Source organism: Ovis aries, chromosome 2 (assembly GCF_016772045.2).
Source record: "Ovis aries strain OAR_USU_Benz2616 breed Rambouillet chromosome 2, ARS-UI_Ramb_v3.0, whole genome shotgun sequence".
Lineage (NCBI taxonomy): Eukaryota > Metazoa > Chordata > Mammalia > Artiodactyla > Bovidae > Ovis > Ovis aries.
The window spans coordinates 232,082,988-232,102,651 of NC_056055.1; the positions used below are offsets into that span (position 1 = coordinate 232,082,988).

Consider the following 19,664-nt stretch of genomic DNA (forward strand, 5'->3'; position numbering starts at 1 on the left):
AGACCAAAGCTTAAGAGTAGCACCAATTATAACATCATTTAAATAATAAATATTCCCATGACGTGTGAGAAAAAAAAAATCCGTGCCTGATGCTATAAACATCTATTACTTCTCCTTGTCCTGAACAGCATCCCCCTTCCTTATGTGACTTTGTGATTTGTAATCGGCACAATTATTCTATGAGTGTGTAAGACAGGCCTTGGAGATACTGAGGCCCTAGCCCAGTGGTCAAGCAGGACCCTGGAACAGTTCTTCACCACATCAGGTCGATTCCCTGGTGACTCAGCCAGAAAGAATCCGCCTGCAATTCAGGAGACCAACGTTCAATCCCTGGGTGGGGAAGCTCTCCTGGAGAAGGGAATGGTAACCCAATCCAGTATTCTTGCCTGGAGAATTCATGGACAGAGGAGCCTGGAGGGCTACAGTCCATGGGGTTGCAAAGAGTCAGACTCTTTGCAAAGAGTCAGACTGAGCGACTAACACTTTCACTTTGTACCCAGATAAGCCAGGAAGAAGAAGAGCAGGGGAGAATCAACCCCGTGGTTTTGAGTAAAAAGCTCGGATTGGAGGGAAAGTTTCTTCCAGGAGCCGAGTAAGAAAATGGAGCCCTTGAATGGGAGAGCTGAAGATGTTTGTCCAGACTCTCCTGGGTAAGTAAGATCACTCAAACAGATGTCAATTTTCTGCTCATTAGGAGGATATCCATGCAATTTTAATTGCCTAGATGTTAAAAAAACAAATACAAATAAATCTGCCTCAAATGCTTCTTGTAATGAAGGATGTCACCAAAGTCTCTTTCAAACATAAAGAGAGATGTACATACAGATATATAAATATGTTTATCACTGTACAGTGATAAACATGCTTACACACATACATATCTCAATAACTTGCCTTTAAAATTTTTTAAATTAATTTAGTTTTGTTTTTGTTGTTTCAGTCACTCACTTTTTGCAGATCTTTGCATCTAACTTTTTTCTTTTCTATAAAATAGGGTCAATCAGTTTCAAAATGTCTCACTAATGACAGCCCACAGTATACAAGCTAGCTGATTTAGCTGGATTTTCCACTTAAATATAATTATATTTGGGGAGAAAGTGGATACATTTATTTTCAGAGACTTTCTTCAAGTGTTTCCTGTATAAAAAGTGGGTGCAATAAAGTGTTTCAAGAAACACTTTCCTTTCACTGGTCTCCTGATCTTTCTCCTACTTCCTTGGATCCATAAATACTTGTTGAATAAATAAGTAAATGAATGAATATGGAGATTATCATTTGAGGATCAAAGGCAACTAATTGCAAGACATAAAATTCCATTTAAACGAAGAGTCTGAAACAAAGAGTCTGACCATAGGCATGTCTAAATGATGGGAATAAATTTCAAGTCTTAGTTTTTTCTTTTGGCCATGCTTGTATGATCTTAGCTCTCTGACCAGGGATTGAACCTGAGTCATGGCAGTGGAGGGCCAAGTTCTAACACTGGTAAACCCACTGGACCACCAGGTAACTCCCTCAAGTACCAGTTTTGGGGATCGATTCATAGTACATATGTCCAGACAACATGGATCAAGTTCCTAGGGGCTCCCATGTGTCTGCCCAGAGACCCCGGTGTGACTCTCTGTTTTAGCAGAAGTAAAATCCCTGTGCCAGCTCTATTCATTGGACTGTTATGGGGAAGTTTCTAAATCGCCTCAGGAAAAATATTTTGAATTGTTCTTTAAGAACTGTTGTCAAGTCCTTCACTTCAGATCAATGATTTCCAAACTAGGCTTCACAGCATACAGAAGTGCTTTTTACACCTAAAGCTGTATATGTGGACACATCACAGAGAACCAACTTGTCAGCTTATGTGGACAATTGGTTTTTATGTTCACCTTCTCCTGCTACCTTAAAGCATAAACTTAAGCTTATAACAAAAACATTGTATTATATATAATAGTAACTATATATTAGCTAACATTTGCTTAAGACTTTATTATGTGCCAAGCATTGTGCTAAGTGCTTCATACAGATCATTTCATATAACCTGTTCAACAATCCTGTAAGCCAAGCAGTCAATTATTCCATTTGCAGATAAAGAGACTGAGGCATACACAAGTTAAGTAATTTTCCCAAAGTCACACATATAAGTGGGGGGGAAAAAAAGCAAGGGTTCCAATTCTAACTTTGAACTCTTATGAAAACACCACCATCAAGGTGCCATTTATGATGATTATAGCTCTGTATTCAAAAAGGTCAGGCTGGATCCGGTTCACTGAAATACAACTGTATGAGTAAGAAACTACTTATCCATGTGCATTCTGCTATCTGTTGATAGAAGAAATTATGGCTGGGAATACATTTTGCAAAATGGATATGCAAATTGTGCTGCCTGAGCTAATTTTTATGTATCTCCTGGGGACTGCCATTCTGCTCTGGATTTGATTCTTACAGTCTCTAAAGCTGTGTGAGTTTGGCTGCTATTTCATTATTTTGAACAGAGCCAAAGGAGAACGTGATTTTTCTCTGATTCACACTGGATTCTGCAGTTCTTAAATGAGAGAATGTTGTTAGTACGTGGGTTTTGTTACAAGAGAAGGACTAGCACTTAGAACCAGATATAGAAAATTTAATTAAATTCTATTAGGGAGGCCAAGTACAGCTGTTTGGTTGTTTCCTCAAGCTTCAGGCATATTTAATATCTTATATTAAAAGTATTACCTGGAGGATAGGATATGGATAGGGTGGGATGGAGACAAAGGGACTAAATATTTAATGGGTCTCTTTTCTCCACGATGAAATTCATTGCCCAAATGCTCAACAGAAACACATAAAGTCAAGTTTAGGAAAACCACTTATGGGGACTTTCCTGGAGGCCCAGTGGTCAAGACTCTGTGCGTCCAAAACAAGGAGTCTGGGTTCCACCCCTGGTTGGGAACCTAAGATTCCACATGGTATGTGGAGTGGCAAAAAAAAAAAAAAAAAAAAAGAAATCCACAATGCTTACCAGCTGCCAGTCCAAAGGTAATAAAGAGATAATACACGTTCACGGCGTAGGCACTCAACACCCAGCCCAGCGAGTTCAGGAGCCCTCCGATGATGGCCGTCCGGCGGCACCCACAGGTGTTAATGAACAAGCCGATGAAAGGTCCTGTCACAGAACATTGAGAAAGGAACTGACTAGTGGAAAGTTATTACCAACCTAGACAACATATTAAAAAGCAGAGACATTACTTGCCAACAAAGGTCCCTCTAGTCAAGGCTATAGTTTTTCCAGTAGTCATGTATGGATGTGAGAGTTGGACCATAAATAAAGCCGAGCACTGAAGAATCGATGTTTTTGAACTGTGGTGTTGGAGAAGACTCTTGAGAATCCCTTGGACTGCAAGGAGATCCAACCAGACCATCCTAAAGGAGATCAGTCCTGAGTGTTCATTAGAAGGACTGATGCTGAAGCTGAAACTCCAATACTTTGGCCACCTGATGCGAAGAACTGACTCATTTGAAAAGACCCTGATGCTGGGAAAGGTTGAAGGCAGGAGGAGAAGGGGACAACAGAGGATGAGATGGTTGGATGGCATCACCAACTCAGTGGACATCAGTTTGAGTAAACTTCAGGAGTTGGTGATGGACAGGGAAGCCTGGCGTGCTACAGTCCCTGGGGTCGCAAAGAGTCAGACACGACTGAGCGACTGAACTGAACTGAACTGAGTGGCATTTTATTTTCATTTTCTTTTCTTAGGGAATCTTTATATGAAGACAAAACATTACTAGGGCTGTTAACTAAAACAAACCAAACCCCTCACCGTGCCCTTATGTGCAGAGGGCTTTTGGCACGCAAAGACAGGTTTCAATAATGTCCCCGAAGAACGCAAGGTTCTAGATTTTCAGGGAAGACAGACCTAAAATAAACAGACATGTTGATTCATTTTCTGGTCTACAACAGATCTTCCACTAGAGGTCCAGGGGCTCCACCGAGCCCATGTATACATTTGTTTATCAAGAACAAAGTTTTAAATGTTTTGAGTCAGTTGCCAACATTGAAAAATTAGGATTATTCATAAAAAATCCAGGGGCAACAGATCTTCCCATACGGCCCAAAGCAGCTGGCTCTGTATGGCAGGTGATCCTGTTTGGCTGTGTCACACCCCCTCCAGTTTGCCGCAGTCCCCACCCAAATGTTAGTCTCTTATTTGGCCTCCTGGTCTCACGTACATTGCTTGTTTGGCTTCCGTACATATTTGAGTTTTTTCTCCAGACTTTAAGGGAGTATGGAAGGGGGCTCTCGGGACGTCCATGCTTCAGGCGAGGCACCTGTAGCCTGTTTTCATGAGGACATCTAGATGCAAACCAAGCCGGAAAGAGCTTCTCATGACTTCACATACTTCAGGCTCTGCTGACTCTCAGTTCCAATGCGGCCCATCAGGCTATGCATTTAGGACACTGTGTGGAGATTCAGGAATATACTTTGCTCTATTTTTTTTGGTCAACCCTCTTTTCTTCCTGCCTTTCTGGCAACTTGTCTTGGGATAAGAGATTCCTTCTTCAAACAGCAATCTATATTTTAGTAATACCATTTGAGGCTGTACTCAACATTCAGTGTTGCTGTTGTTGTTCAGCCGCTAAGTCGGGTCTGATTTTGCGACCTCATGGACTGCAGCACACCAGGCTCCTCTGTCCTTCACTATCTCCTGGAGTTTGCTCAAATTCGTATCTACTCAGTCAGTGAAGCTATTTAACCATCTCATCCTCTGCCTCCCTCTTCTCCTTTTGCCCTCAGTCTTTTCCAGCATCAGGGTGTTTTCCAACGAGTGGGCTCTTCACAACAGGTGGTCAAAGTATTGGAGCATTCAGTAAGATTATCCATTTTATTTATTTTTTTGACTGTGCTGTGGGGAATGTGGGATCTTAATTCCCCAACCAGGGGTGGAACACAAGTCCCCTGCATTGGAAGGGTGTAGTTTTTACCGCAGGACTACCAGGGACGTCCAAGATCATGCATTTTAAACATCATCTTAGGGAATTCCTTGGCAGTCAGTGGTTAGGACTCAGAACTCTCATTGCACTAAGATCCCTCAAATTGTGCAGTGTCGCCAAAAAAAATAAAAAAGATGTCACATTTTTTGATCATTATTACTTTATGTAGTTATGAAACCCTATGTTCAGGTGGGACTATTTCAGGTTAAAAATTTACTAAGCTGGGACTTCCTGGTGATCCAGCAGTTCAAGAATCAGCCTTGCAATGCAGGGGACGTGGGTTCAGTCCCTGGTCAGGGAACTAAGATCTCACATGCCGTGGAGCAATGAAGCCCACGCAACTCCTGAGCTTGTGTGCTACAACTAGAGAGTCTGTGCACTGAGATGGAAGACCTCATATGACACAAGGAAGACCTCAAGCGCTGCAACTAATACTCGACACAGCCAAATAAAACAAAGGATGAATTTACTTAATTTCCCATGCGCGAGTCACTGCCCAAGAGAGTGCTTTCAACTCTGTGACACAATCCATGGAATTTTTAAATTTAAAAGCAGTAACTCAATGTCCTTACAAGGATGAGAAAGAGAAAACAATTTATACTTATTCACTTCAAATATATTTTTGGTTCTCGTTCAATGTCATGGCAGGCAGGATGGTAGAGTGGGCACCATTTTGGATTCCAATGGATCCCATTTGAAGCCTGTCCCTCACTTACTGGTTACAAGTTAACTTCAGTAATGTAATGTCTCTGAGTGTTGCATGTTCTCCTCTGTGAGATGAAGATGAGGGTCTGGCCCCCAGGCTTGCCAGAGAATCGAATGAGATCACGTACATCATATACACTTGGCATGTGCATGAGTTCGTGCATGCTAATTAGCTTCAGTCGTGTCCAGCTCTTTACAACACTGTGGGCTGTAGCCCACCAGACTCCTCTGTCCGTGGAATTTTCCAGGCAAGTATACTGGAGGGGGTTGCCATACCCTTCTCCAGGGGAGCTTGCCGACCCAGGGATTGAACCCACCTCTCTTACATCTCCTGCATTGACAGGCATGTTCTTTACCACTAGCACCACCTGGGAAGCCCACACTTGGTGTGTAATAAGTGCTAAATAAAGGAGAGCTGTTTTTGCTGACTTCTGCCTTGGAAAAGCACTCAACATATCTGCTGCCACCTGTATCAGGCACCTTAGATAATGAATAGCAATTTAGGGTCATGATAGAATAAAAGACCTTTCATTTATATAACTATGAGCCTTGCTGTGCTATAATTTCTGAGCACAAGATAAAAGATGTTTATCTGGCAGGTACCTTTCCTGAAGAAAGGTTATTCTACTGTCGGAAGCTCCACTGTCTGGAATTCAAGGACTCTCAGAATTCAGAATCCACGGTTACCTCCCAATTAAAGGTGACAATCACATTTCATCACCACTGTTGAGTTAGGTGTTGTGATTTGGGGATCATCTTCAGGAAAGTGAAAGTGAAAGTAGCTTAGTTGTGTCTGACTCTTTGTGACCCCCATGGGCTATACAGTCCATGGAACTCTCCAGGCCAGAATACTGGAGTGGGTAGCCTTTCCCTTCTCCATGGGATCTTCCCAACCTAGGGATTGGACCTGGGTCTCCCGCACTGCGGACAGATTCTTTATGAGCTGAGCCACAGGGAAGCCCAAGAATACTGGAGTGGGTGGCCTATCCTTTCTCCAGGGGATCTTCCCGACCCAGGAATCAAGCCAGGGTCTCATTGTAGGCAGATTCTTTACCAACTGAGCTATGAGGGAAGCCCAAGAACCACATCCAAAAACTTTAGGAATGATTTTCATTGTTTACGCCTGTGGAACTTGTGAAACATGAATTAATACCAAAGACAATCTTACTGGATGGCTAGGAAAATTGGGACAAATATCCTGGCCTTTGGCTGAATTTTCTTTTTTGTTGTACACACACACTTCCTAGTTTGAATCTGAAAGTATTTTGTTCTACCCTCTAAATGTTCATTTTTAAAAAGGTAAGAAAATGGATTTAAGTATTTCAGAAGACTAGTTTTCCTTTACTTACTCATTGAAAAGGTAAAATTATATCCAACATGAAAGTGTTATTCACTCAGTCATGTCTGACTCTTTGCAACCCCCTGGACTGTAGCCCGCCAGGCTCCTCTGTCCATGGAATTCTCCAGGCAAGAATACTGGAGTGGGTTGCCATGCCCTCTTGCAGGGGATCTTCCCAACCCAGGGATCCAACCAGGGTCTCCTTCATTGCAGGCAGATTCTTTACCATCTGAGCCACTAGGGAAGCCCATACCCAACATAAAACTAGCAACTCCCTGCACTAAGATTAATCTACTTGCACTTCTTATATGAGGCAACAGTCCTGATTTGAACAAGGCCACGGCAGGGTTGAAGGAGTCAGTTAATTACAGTTACAGGCAAAAATGATTTATCAACAATTCACTCACACACATAATGGTGCCCTTATTTAATTTTAGAACTAGATCAGTAACCATTCCCTGTGATAAACACATACCCCCTGCACACATCTAGAGAAATAACACTCTGTCCTTGTTTTCTGTCATTAGCACGGTCACCGGTATTATCCAAAAACAAACTGGCTGAATACCAGCCAAGATCAACAAATCTCTGAATTGAATTCAAGCAATTAATTACCAATGTGGAAATCACTGACAAGGCACAGACTCTTGTCAAACACACATATGCCTGTCATACACATACTTTCACAAAACCAGGAAGATATTTGAGGCCATTTATGTTTTCCCTGGAGAAGGGTAGGGCAGTATTCTCCAGTATTTTTGCCTGGAGAATCCCATGGACAGAGGAGCCTGACGGGCTACAATCCATGAGCTCACAAAGACTGAGTGACTAACCACTTTCACTTTTTTTCAGCTTTCTGATTTACTATCTCCAACTAGGTAAGAATTGCTTTCATAGACTGCTGGGTGGTTAGCTTAAACTACAAAATACAAGAATATGTTATTATTCCTTCCTGTTAGCTGTATCTATAACCTTTCTAAAAACAGTTTAATAGATTTTTCAACCACATGGGATCAATATTCCAAATTTAAAACACCAGGGCTCTGAAATAAGATGGCTATTTACTTTTACTGTGTTTTCTCTAAGTTTTTTATGTTTTAAAAATATTGATAAGTGTTTAAAAACAGATTTGTAATGGTAATGATTTATAATAGTTAAGAAAACAGGGGCAAAATTTTTAATGATCATTTTTTTAAATGCTCAAAATGTTTCAGTTCAGTTCAGTTCAGTCGCTCAGTCATGTCTGACTCTTTGTGACCCCATGAATTGCAGCACACCAGGCCTCCCTGTCCATCACCAACTCCCAGAGTTCACTCAAACTCATGTCCATTGAGTCAGTGATGCCATCCAGCCATCTCATCCTCTGTCATCCCCTTTTCCTCCGGCCCCCAATCCCTCCCAGCATTGGAGTCTTTTCCAATGAGTCAACTCTTCGCATGAGGTGGCCAAAGTATTGGAGTTTCAGCTTTATCATCATTCCTTCCAAAGAACACCCAAGGCTGATCTCCTTTGGACTGGTTGGATCTCCTTGCAGTCCAAGAGACTCTCAAGAGTGTTCTCCGACACCAATGTTTACAGTACTCAAATAGGAGTATCACACAAAAGAACAAATATTATCAGATTCTATTTATTCAAGGTACTTAGAGTAAACAAATTCATAGAGACATAAAACAGAATGGTAGTGGCCAGAGACAGGGGGCTGAGAGGAGAGGTGGCAATGGGGAGTTATGGCTTAATTGGTAGGATTTCAGTTTAGGAAGATGAGAAAAGTTCTGGAGATGGATGGTGGTGATGAATGTACTCAATGGTATTGAACTGTATACCTAAAAATGGTTAAAAGGGTAAATTTCATGTTACGTATATGTGACCACAATGAAAACAAGAGTAACATCCACTAACATCTAATCCCTGGTACTTCAACTAGAGAAAGCATGACTTACAGCAAGGGACTGTCATACTATAACTGACAACAGGTCACGCGTGAACATACCCACAATCAAGGTGACGCCCATGCTGAGGGAGCTGACCCATGCCGTCAGGCCGCGGCTCTGATGGAATTCTTCAAGCCACTCCACGTTGAGGACGCCCAGGGCCATCTGGGAGCCCATGATGAGGATGTGCACAAAGAAAGAGGACAAGACCATCATCCAGGCCCAGCCGCCATCAATATCTGGGTGGGGTTTCAGTGTCTTCTTATCTTTGGGGTCATCTTCAAAATCATACCCAATGTCTTCATGACTTGTATACATTTTCCAAGATGTTCTGAAATACATAAGGACAAATAATTTCATGGAACATCAGAACAAAAAATATCTCCTTCTTTGGACAGCACTACCTCTCCATCAAAACCAAAGTCACCCCACCGTCACACTGGATCTTTAGTCTTCGTCATTATGTAGATTTGGGAACACGCCTTGCTTTTTCACAAGACCAAGTGCTTTTATGAAACCTGTTTCATCTTTACAGTCATCCTGTATATAAGTACTATGATGGTTATTTCAAAGAAATGAAAATCGACTCAGAGAAGTTAGGCAACTTTCCCAAGTTCTCAAGGCCAGTAGATAGTATGGCTCGACAGGAACCTGGGAATTGAACCCAGCTATTCCTGATTCCAAAGCCCAAGCCTTGTATCCCTTACTGAGGTGGAAACTGACAGATAATAGAGGTGTCAGAGAAGTAAGGCGCTTGGCCTTAGGCAGAGTAGCTCGGTCCTGTGCAGGCTCCTGGCAGAGGATATTGTTCTTAGTTTTGTGGGTCCAAGTGTTCAATTTGTTCAGTACAGCTACAGGGGGTTGGTCTCAGGATGACTGACTCATATGAACCCAACTCAGGGGAGACTGGTAAAGAAGAAGCTAATTTGTTATCTGACAACGGGAGATAGAGTTTTCTAATAATGGTGATGCTATGTCTGACATACAAGACTTACTTTTATCCCCTCTGTCCACCCCATTCTGAGCATTTACCTGGGAAGCTAGAAAACTGATAAGACAATAGGAAATCAGACTAAAGAAATTTGGACACTACAGTGATGTTCAGGTTACCGGAAAGCCAGGGGCTATATCTTGAAGCAGAGAAGGCAATGGCACCCCATTCCAGTACTCTTGCCCAGAAAATCCCATGGACAAAGGAGCCTGGTGGGCTACAGTCCATGGGGTCGTGAAGCATCGGATACAACTTCACTTTCACTTTTCACTTTCATGCATTGGAGAAGGAAATGGCAACCCACTCCAGTGTTCCTGCCTGGAGAATCCCAGGGACGGCGGAGCCTGGTGGGCTGCCTTCTATGGGATTGCACAGAGTCGGACACAACTTAGCAGCAGCAGCAAGCAGATCTTGAAGACCCTTATGTGTCAAAAAAGGATCTTGGAGTTTATCTTTACAAAATGAACAGTTGGCAGCTGCATTTGCACAAGGAAGAGATAAAATGGGATATGTGCTTTGCATAGACCTATCTCTCAAGTTGTTCGATCAAGGGGATGGAGGTTGGATGGAGCTAGAGGGGAGACGATACCAGGTCAGGGAAGGTCTCTGGTTTTATCTTGTAGGATGAGATTGAAGTATGTGCATAGGAACTGAGAATAAAGAAAAAAATAGAGATAGAGATAAAGACAGAGACAGGCATAGATGCATGCGTGCTAAGTTACTTCAGTCATGTCTGACTCTCTGTGACCCCATGGACCGTAGTCTGCCAGGCTCCTCTGTCCATGGGATTCTCCAGGAAAGAATACTGGAGTGGACCGCCACGCCCTTCCCCGAGGGGATCTTCCCAACTCAAGGATCAAACCCAAGTATTTTGTGACTTCTACACTGCACGCAAATTCTTTACCCACTGAGCCACTTGGGAAGCCCAGAAAGACAGAGAATGACTAATCCCAGAGGTCATGGGACAGAGTTAGTCTTGATCAGGAAGGGTGACCAATCCTCTAAGACTGGAGGAAGCAGCAGGTAGATAGAGATAAGATGGTAAGCATGGGATGGAAAGTTATGCTTATTAGTGTAATTTCTTTGGTGAAGTCCAGGGAAGCTAGCTCATTGGTTGAGAACGAGGAGGATGGTGGCTATGTTGGGGCCTCAGTGTTCAGGACAATGAAACAAACTACTGTCTACAACAAGTGGAAATGATTGTTGGGCAGCTGAGCCCTACCAGGCAGTGAAGCACCATGGACAGAGCAGAGGCCCCAGAAACCACCAACGAGGACAAAAAAAGCAAGAACAAAGGACTAAAAGTTGGTCTGCTCTTTTGTCATCACTGTTGTGCCAGTAATTCTAGATGTCACTGACAAAATACCCTTCCCTGAAAAAATCCTTTGTTGGTCAAAGTTTCAAACACTGATGTTTTCATATTATGTCTGTAAGCATCGCATCAGCATCATTTTCTAAACACTGTGCCCTACACGGAAGTTATTTCAGACAACTAATGGTGATATTTTGGCTTCGGCTACCTGATGAGAAGAACTGGCTCACTGGAAAAGACCCAGATGCTGGGCAAGATTGAGAGCAGGAAGAGAAGGGGATGACAGAGGATGAGATGGCTGGATGGCATGACCGACTCAATGGACATGAGTTTGAGCAAGCTCCGGGAGTTGGTGATGGACCGGGAAGCCTGGCGTGCTGCAGTCCATGGGGTCACAAAGAGTTGGACACGACTGAGCGACTGAACTGAACTGACACATATAGGGCCCCAGCTGCACATACCTGGCTTTTTCTCTTTACTGTCTATTTCTTTTTAAAAAATCTTTTTATTGAAGTATAGTTGATTTACAATAGCATGTCAGGAGTACAGCACAGCAATTCAGTTTCCTTTATAGGTTATTATATAATATTGAATGTAGTTTCCTGTGCTACGCAGTAGGTCCTTATTGATTATCTATTTTATTTACAGTAGTGTGTATATGTTAATTCCAAACTCCTAATTTATCCCTCCCTCTGACCTTTCCTCTTTGGTAACCATAAGTTTGTTTTCTAAGTGTGAATCTGTTTCTGTTTGTGAATAAGTTCATTTGTTTCATTTTTTAGATTCCACATGAGTGATAGCATATGATATTTGTGTTTTCCTATCTGACATAATTCACTCAGTATGACAATCTCTAGATCCACCCATGTTACTGCAAATGGCATTATTTTTTTTAATGGCTGGATATTATTCTATTGTATATATGTACCACATTTTCTTTATCCATTCCTCTGTTGATGGACATTTTGGCTTCTTCTACATTTTGGCTATGGTAAACAGTGCTGCAGTGAAAATTCGGGTGTATGTATCTTTTTGAATTATGGTTTTCTCCAGATACATGCCCATGAGTGGAACTGCTAGATCATATGGCAACTCTATTTTTAGGTTTTAAAGGAAGCTCCACACTGTTTTCTATAGTGGCTACACAAATTTACATTTCTACCAAGAGTGTAGGAGGGTTCCCTTTTTCTCCACATCCTCTCCAGCATTTATTATTTGTAGACTTCTTGACGGTGGCTATTCTGACCACTGAAATTTCAATTTGCATTGAACATCTTTTCTTGTGTCTTTTGACCATCTGTATGCACATATCTGTTTTGACAGTAAGAGTTTCTAAGAATTTAGAACTGCTGACACTCACCTCAGCTCAGCTGGGATCTGCAGTGCCTGCAATGTTACACATCACTGCCTTTAGCAGGACATTTGAGATGGACCCTGACATCACATGATGGTGGAGATGAAGAGCAGGATGCCAGCTACTTGACTTTTGCCCTCCACATGCCCACCTGCAGTCTTTATTTTTGTTTAAAATTTAAAAGAGCGAAACAGCATGCAAGACTGCAAGGTGAAAAACTTGGGTTTGGAAAGCAGTCAATGCAAGAAATGTTTTACTCAGTTTGAATAATGTCTTTAAAATGCAAATGCATTCTTTGCTTCAGGTAATTATATTAAAACCAAAGAGCAAATCCGAAAAACATTATTACTGACCATGACATGTGATTATTATTGAAAATCCTTTAGTTGCAGTGGAGGAAGGTGATGTAAAAAAAACGGTCCCAAATGCACTAGGAACACCTCCAACTGGGGGGCTTTTCTGTGCATGGACGAGAGGACAGAGAAGCAGATGTGGCAAAGCACCCAGAGCCCAGCCTCCTTTAGGGAAGCACCCTGTGCCGTGTGCACCGCCTCTGTCTGGACACTCCTGAGCGAAGAATTGTTTTTACCTTTTTGAAGGCTATGTGACCTGCAGAACTTAAAATCCTTACTCTCTGACCCTTTATAGGAAAAGTTCACTAATCCCCAGACTAAGAGTTTGTTGGGAGGAAACAGGCACTAAAGGATCAAAGATGCTAGTGGAAGAGCAATTTAAAGGATCTATCCTGGGGCTCATCGTGACTCTTCCTTTCTCTCGTACTCATTATTTTTATCTGTTGGGCTTCCCTGGTGGCTCAGACAGTAAAGCGTCTACCTGCAATGCAGGAGGCCCAGGTTCGATCCTCTGGAGAAGGAAATGGCAACCCACTCCAGTACTCTTGCCTGGGAAACTCTACAGACAGAGAGCCTGGCAGCCTACAGTCCATGGTGTTGCAAAGAGTTGGACACCACCGAGCAATTAACACAGCTTGACTCTTCCTTTCATATTCATTGTTTTTATCTTTTAGATGATTCTATCTCTTAAACAGCTAGGCAGTTCTCAGCCACTGCACTTCCTGCCCACGCCGCTGCTCTCTGCTGGGTTCTTCCCCTCATCTCTCGTTTACCCAGGCTGCTGGGAGCGATAAAATGCTATCTTACTGTGTAACTTCCCCACCCCGTCAGGTTATCTTGAGGATCAAGTTCAAACTGCCCTGTCTGCCCCCAGGTTCTCCTCTTGCGTTATCTGCCACTCTGCCAGCTCCCTCCTCCCGTTCTTCACCTTTGCCCTCTACTTGCCAGGCTGGTGGAAGCACCTGCAGCTCCCTGAACCTGGCACAGCCTTGCGAGGTTTTGTGCGTGACGTTTTCTTCTTTCGGGTACTCTCTTCTCTCCTTCTAATCTCCTGCTCCTCTTCTGCTCATCCTTCAAGGTTTAACTGAATTCTAATAGTGAAACTTTGAAAGAATGAGGAAAAAAAAAATCTTACAAATATCTCTAATATCCAACATTACAGTAAGTGTTAAATCAGTCACTTATGCCATAGCTATGCAATGCCAGTGCACCATCAAAAATAAAACTACACAGGCTCTTTGAAGACATATAAAGGTCACACTAAGGTGTGAATTATACTTGGGGGGGTCACAAAACGGGGTGCATGAAATAACTCCTTTTTGGTTGTTTTAAAAAATATGTTATCCGTGGGGGAGTGGGGGAAACAGACTGGAGTGAAACAAACCTGTTGATGGAGATTATTCTTTGAATGATGGTCTTTCAAGTAATTTCTCTCTTTATTTAAATTTTTGGGGAAAGTTCTAAATAAATATATATCAAGGAGATCAAACCAGTCAATCCAAAAGGAAATCAGCCTTGAATATTCATTGGAAGAACTCATGCTGAAGCTCCAATACTTTAGCCATCTGATGCAAAGACCTTGATGCTGGGAAAAATTGAGGGCAGGAGGAGAAGGGGGCGACAGAGGATGTGATGACTGGATGGCATCACCGACTCAATGGACATGTGTTTGAGCAAGCTCCGGGAGATGGGAAGGACAGAGAAGTCTGGTGTGCTGCAGTCCATGGGGTGGCAAAGAGACGGGCACAACTCAGTGACTGAATAACAAACTTTATTATAAGAAAGTAAAGTTCCCTCTATCTTTTAAACATCTGCTGGTTCAGCTTCTTCCCTCCAGTAGACTGGTGGCAATTCAGAGCCCTTTCCCTTGGGAAGACTATTCTGCACTGGGCTGTAGACTTGTGTGTGTACTTCCCCAACACCCTCATCTCCCACCATGAGAGGACAGTCTGCCTAATGATCGAAAGGGAAGTATAAAGTGTAACCCATTCTAGGCTCACCTACAATAGAAGCCCTGCCTGGCACATTAGGGCCTGGCACTGAAGAAGCTGAAGGAAGGAGATGGGAAGATTAGGGACCAATAGTCAACTTCCCACCTTCCCTAAAGTGAGTTCATTACCAGTGAAAGAGAAACTATTTATGGGGTAAATGAAGTAACATACGCAGGCTATGACATGGAAGTCAGCTACATATTTACCTGGTAACAGGCAGAAATGAAAATAATTCAGAGCCTGCGGAGTGTTTCAGAGATGAAAAGGAAATGAAACTTTCCACACTGCTGTTAGGGGAGTAAGTTTTATAAGCAAGTCATCGATTTTTAATTTGACTATTGTGATGTTGTTGTTTGGTCCAACTCTGTGATCCCATGGGCTGCAGCATGCCAGGCTTCCCTGTCTTTCACTATCTCCCAGAGTTGGCTCAAACTCATGTCCCTTGAATCAGTGATGCCATCCAACCATCTCCCTTCTCCTCCTGCCCTCAATCTTTCCCAGCATCAGGGTCGATTATGTTGGCATGTAAGGAGTTCACTATAAATGAGAAGTGAAAGGGAAAGCTCCAAAATAAAATATAAAATACAGTCTTCCCCAGAGGTGGACAGCTATGCTGGTAGCAGGTTCATCATTAGATATAGGTGTGTAGTGGGCCCCTCTGTAATCTGGCTTTATCAATATTTGCACTCTAGACCTGGTATGCACTGGAAATATCCAGCCTTTGGAGGGTGCACTTGAGGTCAACAGGCTAAAGAGCCTGGAGCAGCTGAGCTAGTGCGGAGACCACAGCACACTAGAAACGACAGTCGGGTACATTACTTTGCCAACAAAGGTCCGTCTAGTCAAGGCTATGGTTTTCCCAGTGGTCATGTTTGGATGTGAAAGTTGGACTGTAAGGAAAGCTGAGCGCCGAAGAATTGATGATTTTGAACTGTGGTGTTGGAGAAGACTCTTGAGAGTCCCTTGGACTGCAAGGAGATCCAACCAGTCCATTCCAAAGGAGATCAGTCCTGGGTGTGCTTTGGAAGGACTGATGCTAAAGCTGAAACTCCAATACTTTAGCCACCTCATGCGAAGAGTTGACTCATTGGAAAAGACCCTGATGCTGGGAGGGATTGGGGGCAGGAGGAGAAGGGGATGACAGAGGATGAGATGGCTGGATGGCATCACCACCTCCATGGACAAGAGTTTGGGTGAACTCTGGGAGTTGGTGATGGACAGGGAGGCCTGGCGTGCTGCGATTCATGGGGCCGCAAAGAGTCAGACACGACTGAGCGACTGAACTGAACTGAACACATAAATTAGAGGGAACTGAACACCTGAGTGCCTCCTATGGCCAGGGATTGTGCTTGGTGGCTTCTCCACCACGATTCTGTCCAGTTGATACTAATGTTCCATTTCACAGATAAGGAAATCAAGGCTACTTGTAGAACGGGGGCCATGCAGCTTTGAGAGGCTAAACTACCAGGTGCATGCATGCGCGCTAAGTTGCTTCAGTCATGTCCAACTCTGCGACCCTATGGACGGTAGCCCACCAGGCTCCTCTGTCCATGGGATTCTCCAGGCAGGGAAACTAGAATGGGTTGCCATGCCCTCCTCCAGGGGATCTTCCCAACACAGGGATCGAACCCACCTCTCTTAAGTCTACCTGCATTGGCAAGTGGGTTCTTTACTACTGGCACCACCTGCGTGGTAAGCCAAATTTGGACCCGGGTCTGAGGAATTCCAAAGCCTATTTTACCCACCATCACTAGTGAATGGAGAATAACTAACTGACTGACTGTCTCATACACATACACATACACATCACAGGCAAAGCGAAAAGGAACCTTTCCAGTGTCCAATAATAACCCTCACTCATCCTTGCTAATGAGCCTAGATCAGCTTTTCCGTGGAAAGAAAACGGCTCAATTGTTAAGCAGAGTTGAGCTCCGAAAACGCCGTCCGAGGCCTCAGCGCCGTCCGGTCCCGACAAAGCTGCCCCCGGCCCCTCGCCTCATTTTTGTCTCCCCTTCCCTTCCTGAGGGGCCTCGATCAGAACCGCTCTGAGGGACCCGAATCTCACGCCAGGGGCCTGATCCCCGCGGTCCGGCCTCCCCGCCGCCTGCCTCCCCCGATCGCCGCCCTCTTCGGGAGGGACTCTCCGTGCTCCGCCTTCCCCAGCACCTCAAGACCCCCTCACCCCCCTCTCCATCCCGTGTCTCCCCACACGCTGGGAGCCCGCCAGCTCCGCTGGGAAGCGGGGCCGATCGCAATCCCTGCAGCCTGCCCCAGGAGTCCTCCCGCAACCCCGAAAGTCCTCTGACCCGGGTTCCCCTGCCCCCTCCTCCCCGCGCCCCATCACTTGTAGTTCGAGTCCCTAAAGGGGGTCGGGAGAGGAGGCTGGGAGCGGGGCCGAGGGCGCCTCCGGGGTCGGGTGGGAGTGCGGAGGGGAGCCGTGCGCCCTGGACGACGGGCGCGGGGCCCTGGCCGCGGTGGGAGCGACGCGCGTCCCCACGCTCCGCCCCGGCCCGGCGCTAGCCCGCCCGCCCCGAGGTGACCTCAGCCGCGGCTCCCGAGCCCCCAGGCGGGCGGCCTGAGCTGGACTACCGCGCCTCTGCGCAGCCCTGCCCTCGATCGCCCGAAGCCCCTTCCCCGATCCGGCCTGGGGGCCCGCGCCGCCGCTTCCCGGGCGTCTCGGGGCGCAGCGGCCACCGCAGTCCAAGATGCCCCCGGCACCTCTCCATCCCGGGCCCGCGGCGCAGCGCGGCCCGGCATACTCACCGCCCACAGCCCGCCGGGCGGCGGCCTCACTCGGCTCCCGGCCCTGATCTCCTAACTCGCTGCCTTCCTCGGAGCCCCCGGAGGGGTTGGGCGGAGAGATTTGTGGCGATGTCGCGGATCATCCCGGAGCTCCCTGCGCCCGCGGCTCGGCGCTCCGCCTGGCTCGGCGCGCAGTGCGGGCTCCCGGCGCCTCTGCTTCTCGCTGCCCGGCCAGCTCCGTCTTGGGGAGCTTGGAGATAGAGACCTCAGTCCATGTGGCTTTAAAAAAAAAGGGGGTGGGGTGCGTTTGGAGGTGCCCGAACCTAACCTGAGCTTCCTTCCAATCCGTGCAATTTCAAATCTCCACGCTTGTTCATTCCCATACCGGCTAATTCTGGTTTGGCAGGAAAAAAAAAAAAAATGCAGTCACCTCACGTGCACACTCTTGTGGCGGGTTGTAGTTTTCAGCTTTGACTGAGGTTTTCAAATGCTCTCGGCACGTTTATAACTGGAGGAAAGGACCTGAAACCTAACATGCAGGTGGGAATAGAAAGACCTTCTTTATTTCTCTGAGATAGGAGAGAAGTGATGGGGGAAGAAAAAAAAAGAAAATCCTCACTAAAGGCTGGGCCACATAATATAGCAGCTTGTAGGTGGAAGAGTCAGGCAGGCCCTGCAGTGTTCGCGACCAAAGCCTGCGTGGTGGGTTCCCTTGTGGCTCAGCTGGTTAAGAATCCGCCTGCAATGTGGGAGACCTGGGTTTGATCCCTGGGTTGGGAAGATCCCCTGAAGAAGGGAAAGGCAACCCATTCCAGTATTCTGGCTTGGAGAATTCCATGGACAGAGGAGCCTGGCGGGCTACATTCCATGCGATCACAAAGAGTCGGACGGGACTGAGAGACTTTCGCTCACCTCACTTCATCCTGCGTGGTACCTCTCCTTGTCCTCTTTCCAGTATCTGACCATTGTCTGGTTCCTCCATTCGTGGGCACCATGGATTTCATTTCCACCTGTACCTGCTTTGTTCCCAACAGGGTACCCAACTCAATGCTTTGCCCAGGGAGAGTTTTCAGTATTTGTTGAGTGAATGTGTGAATAAATGAAACCAGTGCTATTTTACTTCACTGGACACGCTCTGTTCTCTATTGCTGTTCTAATAGAGCATCACCATCTTCGTGACTGAAAGCAGTAGCTTACTATTTCATAATTCTGGGGGTCAGAAGTCTGAAAGGGATCTTCGCTAAAATCAAGGAGCTGGCAGGTTTGTGTTCCTCCTGGCAGCCCTAGGGGAGAACTCAGACTTCTGGAGTCGGCCCACATTCCCTGGATCCCGGCCACTTCTTCTGTCTTCAAAGCCAGAAATGGCTGCATCATTCTGTACCTTTCTACACAGTCGCAGCTCCCACAGGCTCTTCTGTTCTGCTCTTCCACATTTAAGGGCTCTTGGGATTACATTAGGCCTACCCGGGGTAACTGGGTTATTGGATAATCCAAACAATCTCCCCATTTTAAGGTCAGCTGATTAACATTCTTAATGACACCTACAACCTTAATTCCCCTTTGCTCTTTAAGGTAACATATTTACAGGGTCCAGAGTTTATGATGTGGATATCTTTGAAAGTGAAAGTGTTAGTGGCTCAGTTTTGTCCGACCCTTTGTGACCCTATGGAACTGCAGCCTGCCAGGCCCCTCTGTCCATGAGATTCTCCAGGCAAGAATACTGGAGTGGGTTGCCATTCCCTTCTCTAGGGATCTTCCTGACCCGGGGATCGAACTCAGGTCTCCCTCATTGCAGGCAGATTCTTTACCATCTGAGCCACCAGGGAACCCAGTGGACATCTTTGAGGGACTATAATTCTACTTATCATAAATTTCCATCTTTCTTCCTAGTTCCTTGTTTTTTTTGCAAAACAAAAATATTCACATTGCTCCTTCTTATATCAAGCCTTGATTAAAAATAATTGAGAACATTACAAGAAATTGTGGTTAA

At 45.1% G+C, this 19,664-nt stretch overlaps 1 protein-coding gene across 3 annotated transcripts in view; it reads right to left on the reverse strand.

Moving 5' to 3' along the window:
* SLC16A14 (solute carrier family 16 member 14) overlaps window positions 1-18,070 on the reverse strand; it is a 34,276-nt gene extending 16,206 nt beyond the window's left edge. The window contains exons 1-4 of one of the 3 annotated variants that reach the window (XM_042244356.2): window positions 17,696-18,070; window positions 13,887-14,044; window positions 8,991-9,262; window positions 2,987-3,130 (exon numbers count right to left, since the gene is read on the reverse strand). In XM_042244356.2, the coding sequence (XP_042100290.1) occupies window positions 2,987-3,130; window positions 8,991-9,249 (403 nt within the window). In that variant the 5' untranslated portion in view covers window positions 9,250-9,262; window positions 13,887-14,044; window positions 17,696-18,070. Of the gene's footprint in view, window positions 1-2,986; window positions 3,131-8,990; window positions 9,263-13,869; window positions 14,045-17,695 lie in introns of all 3 variants that reach the window. The other 2 variants (XM_042244357.2, XM_027965284.3) reach the window with 2 other exon arrangements.
* Window positions 18,071-19,664: the final 1,594 nt, after the last annotated feature.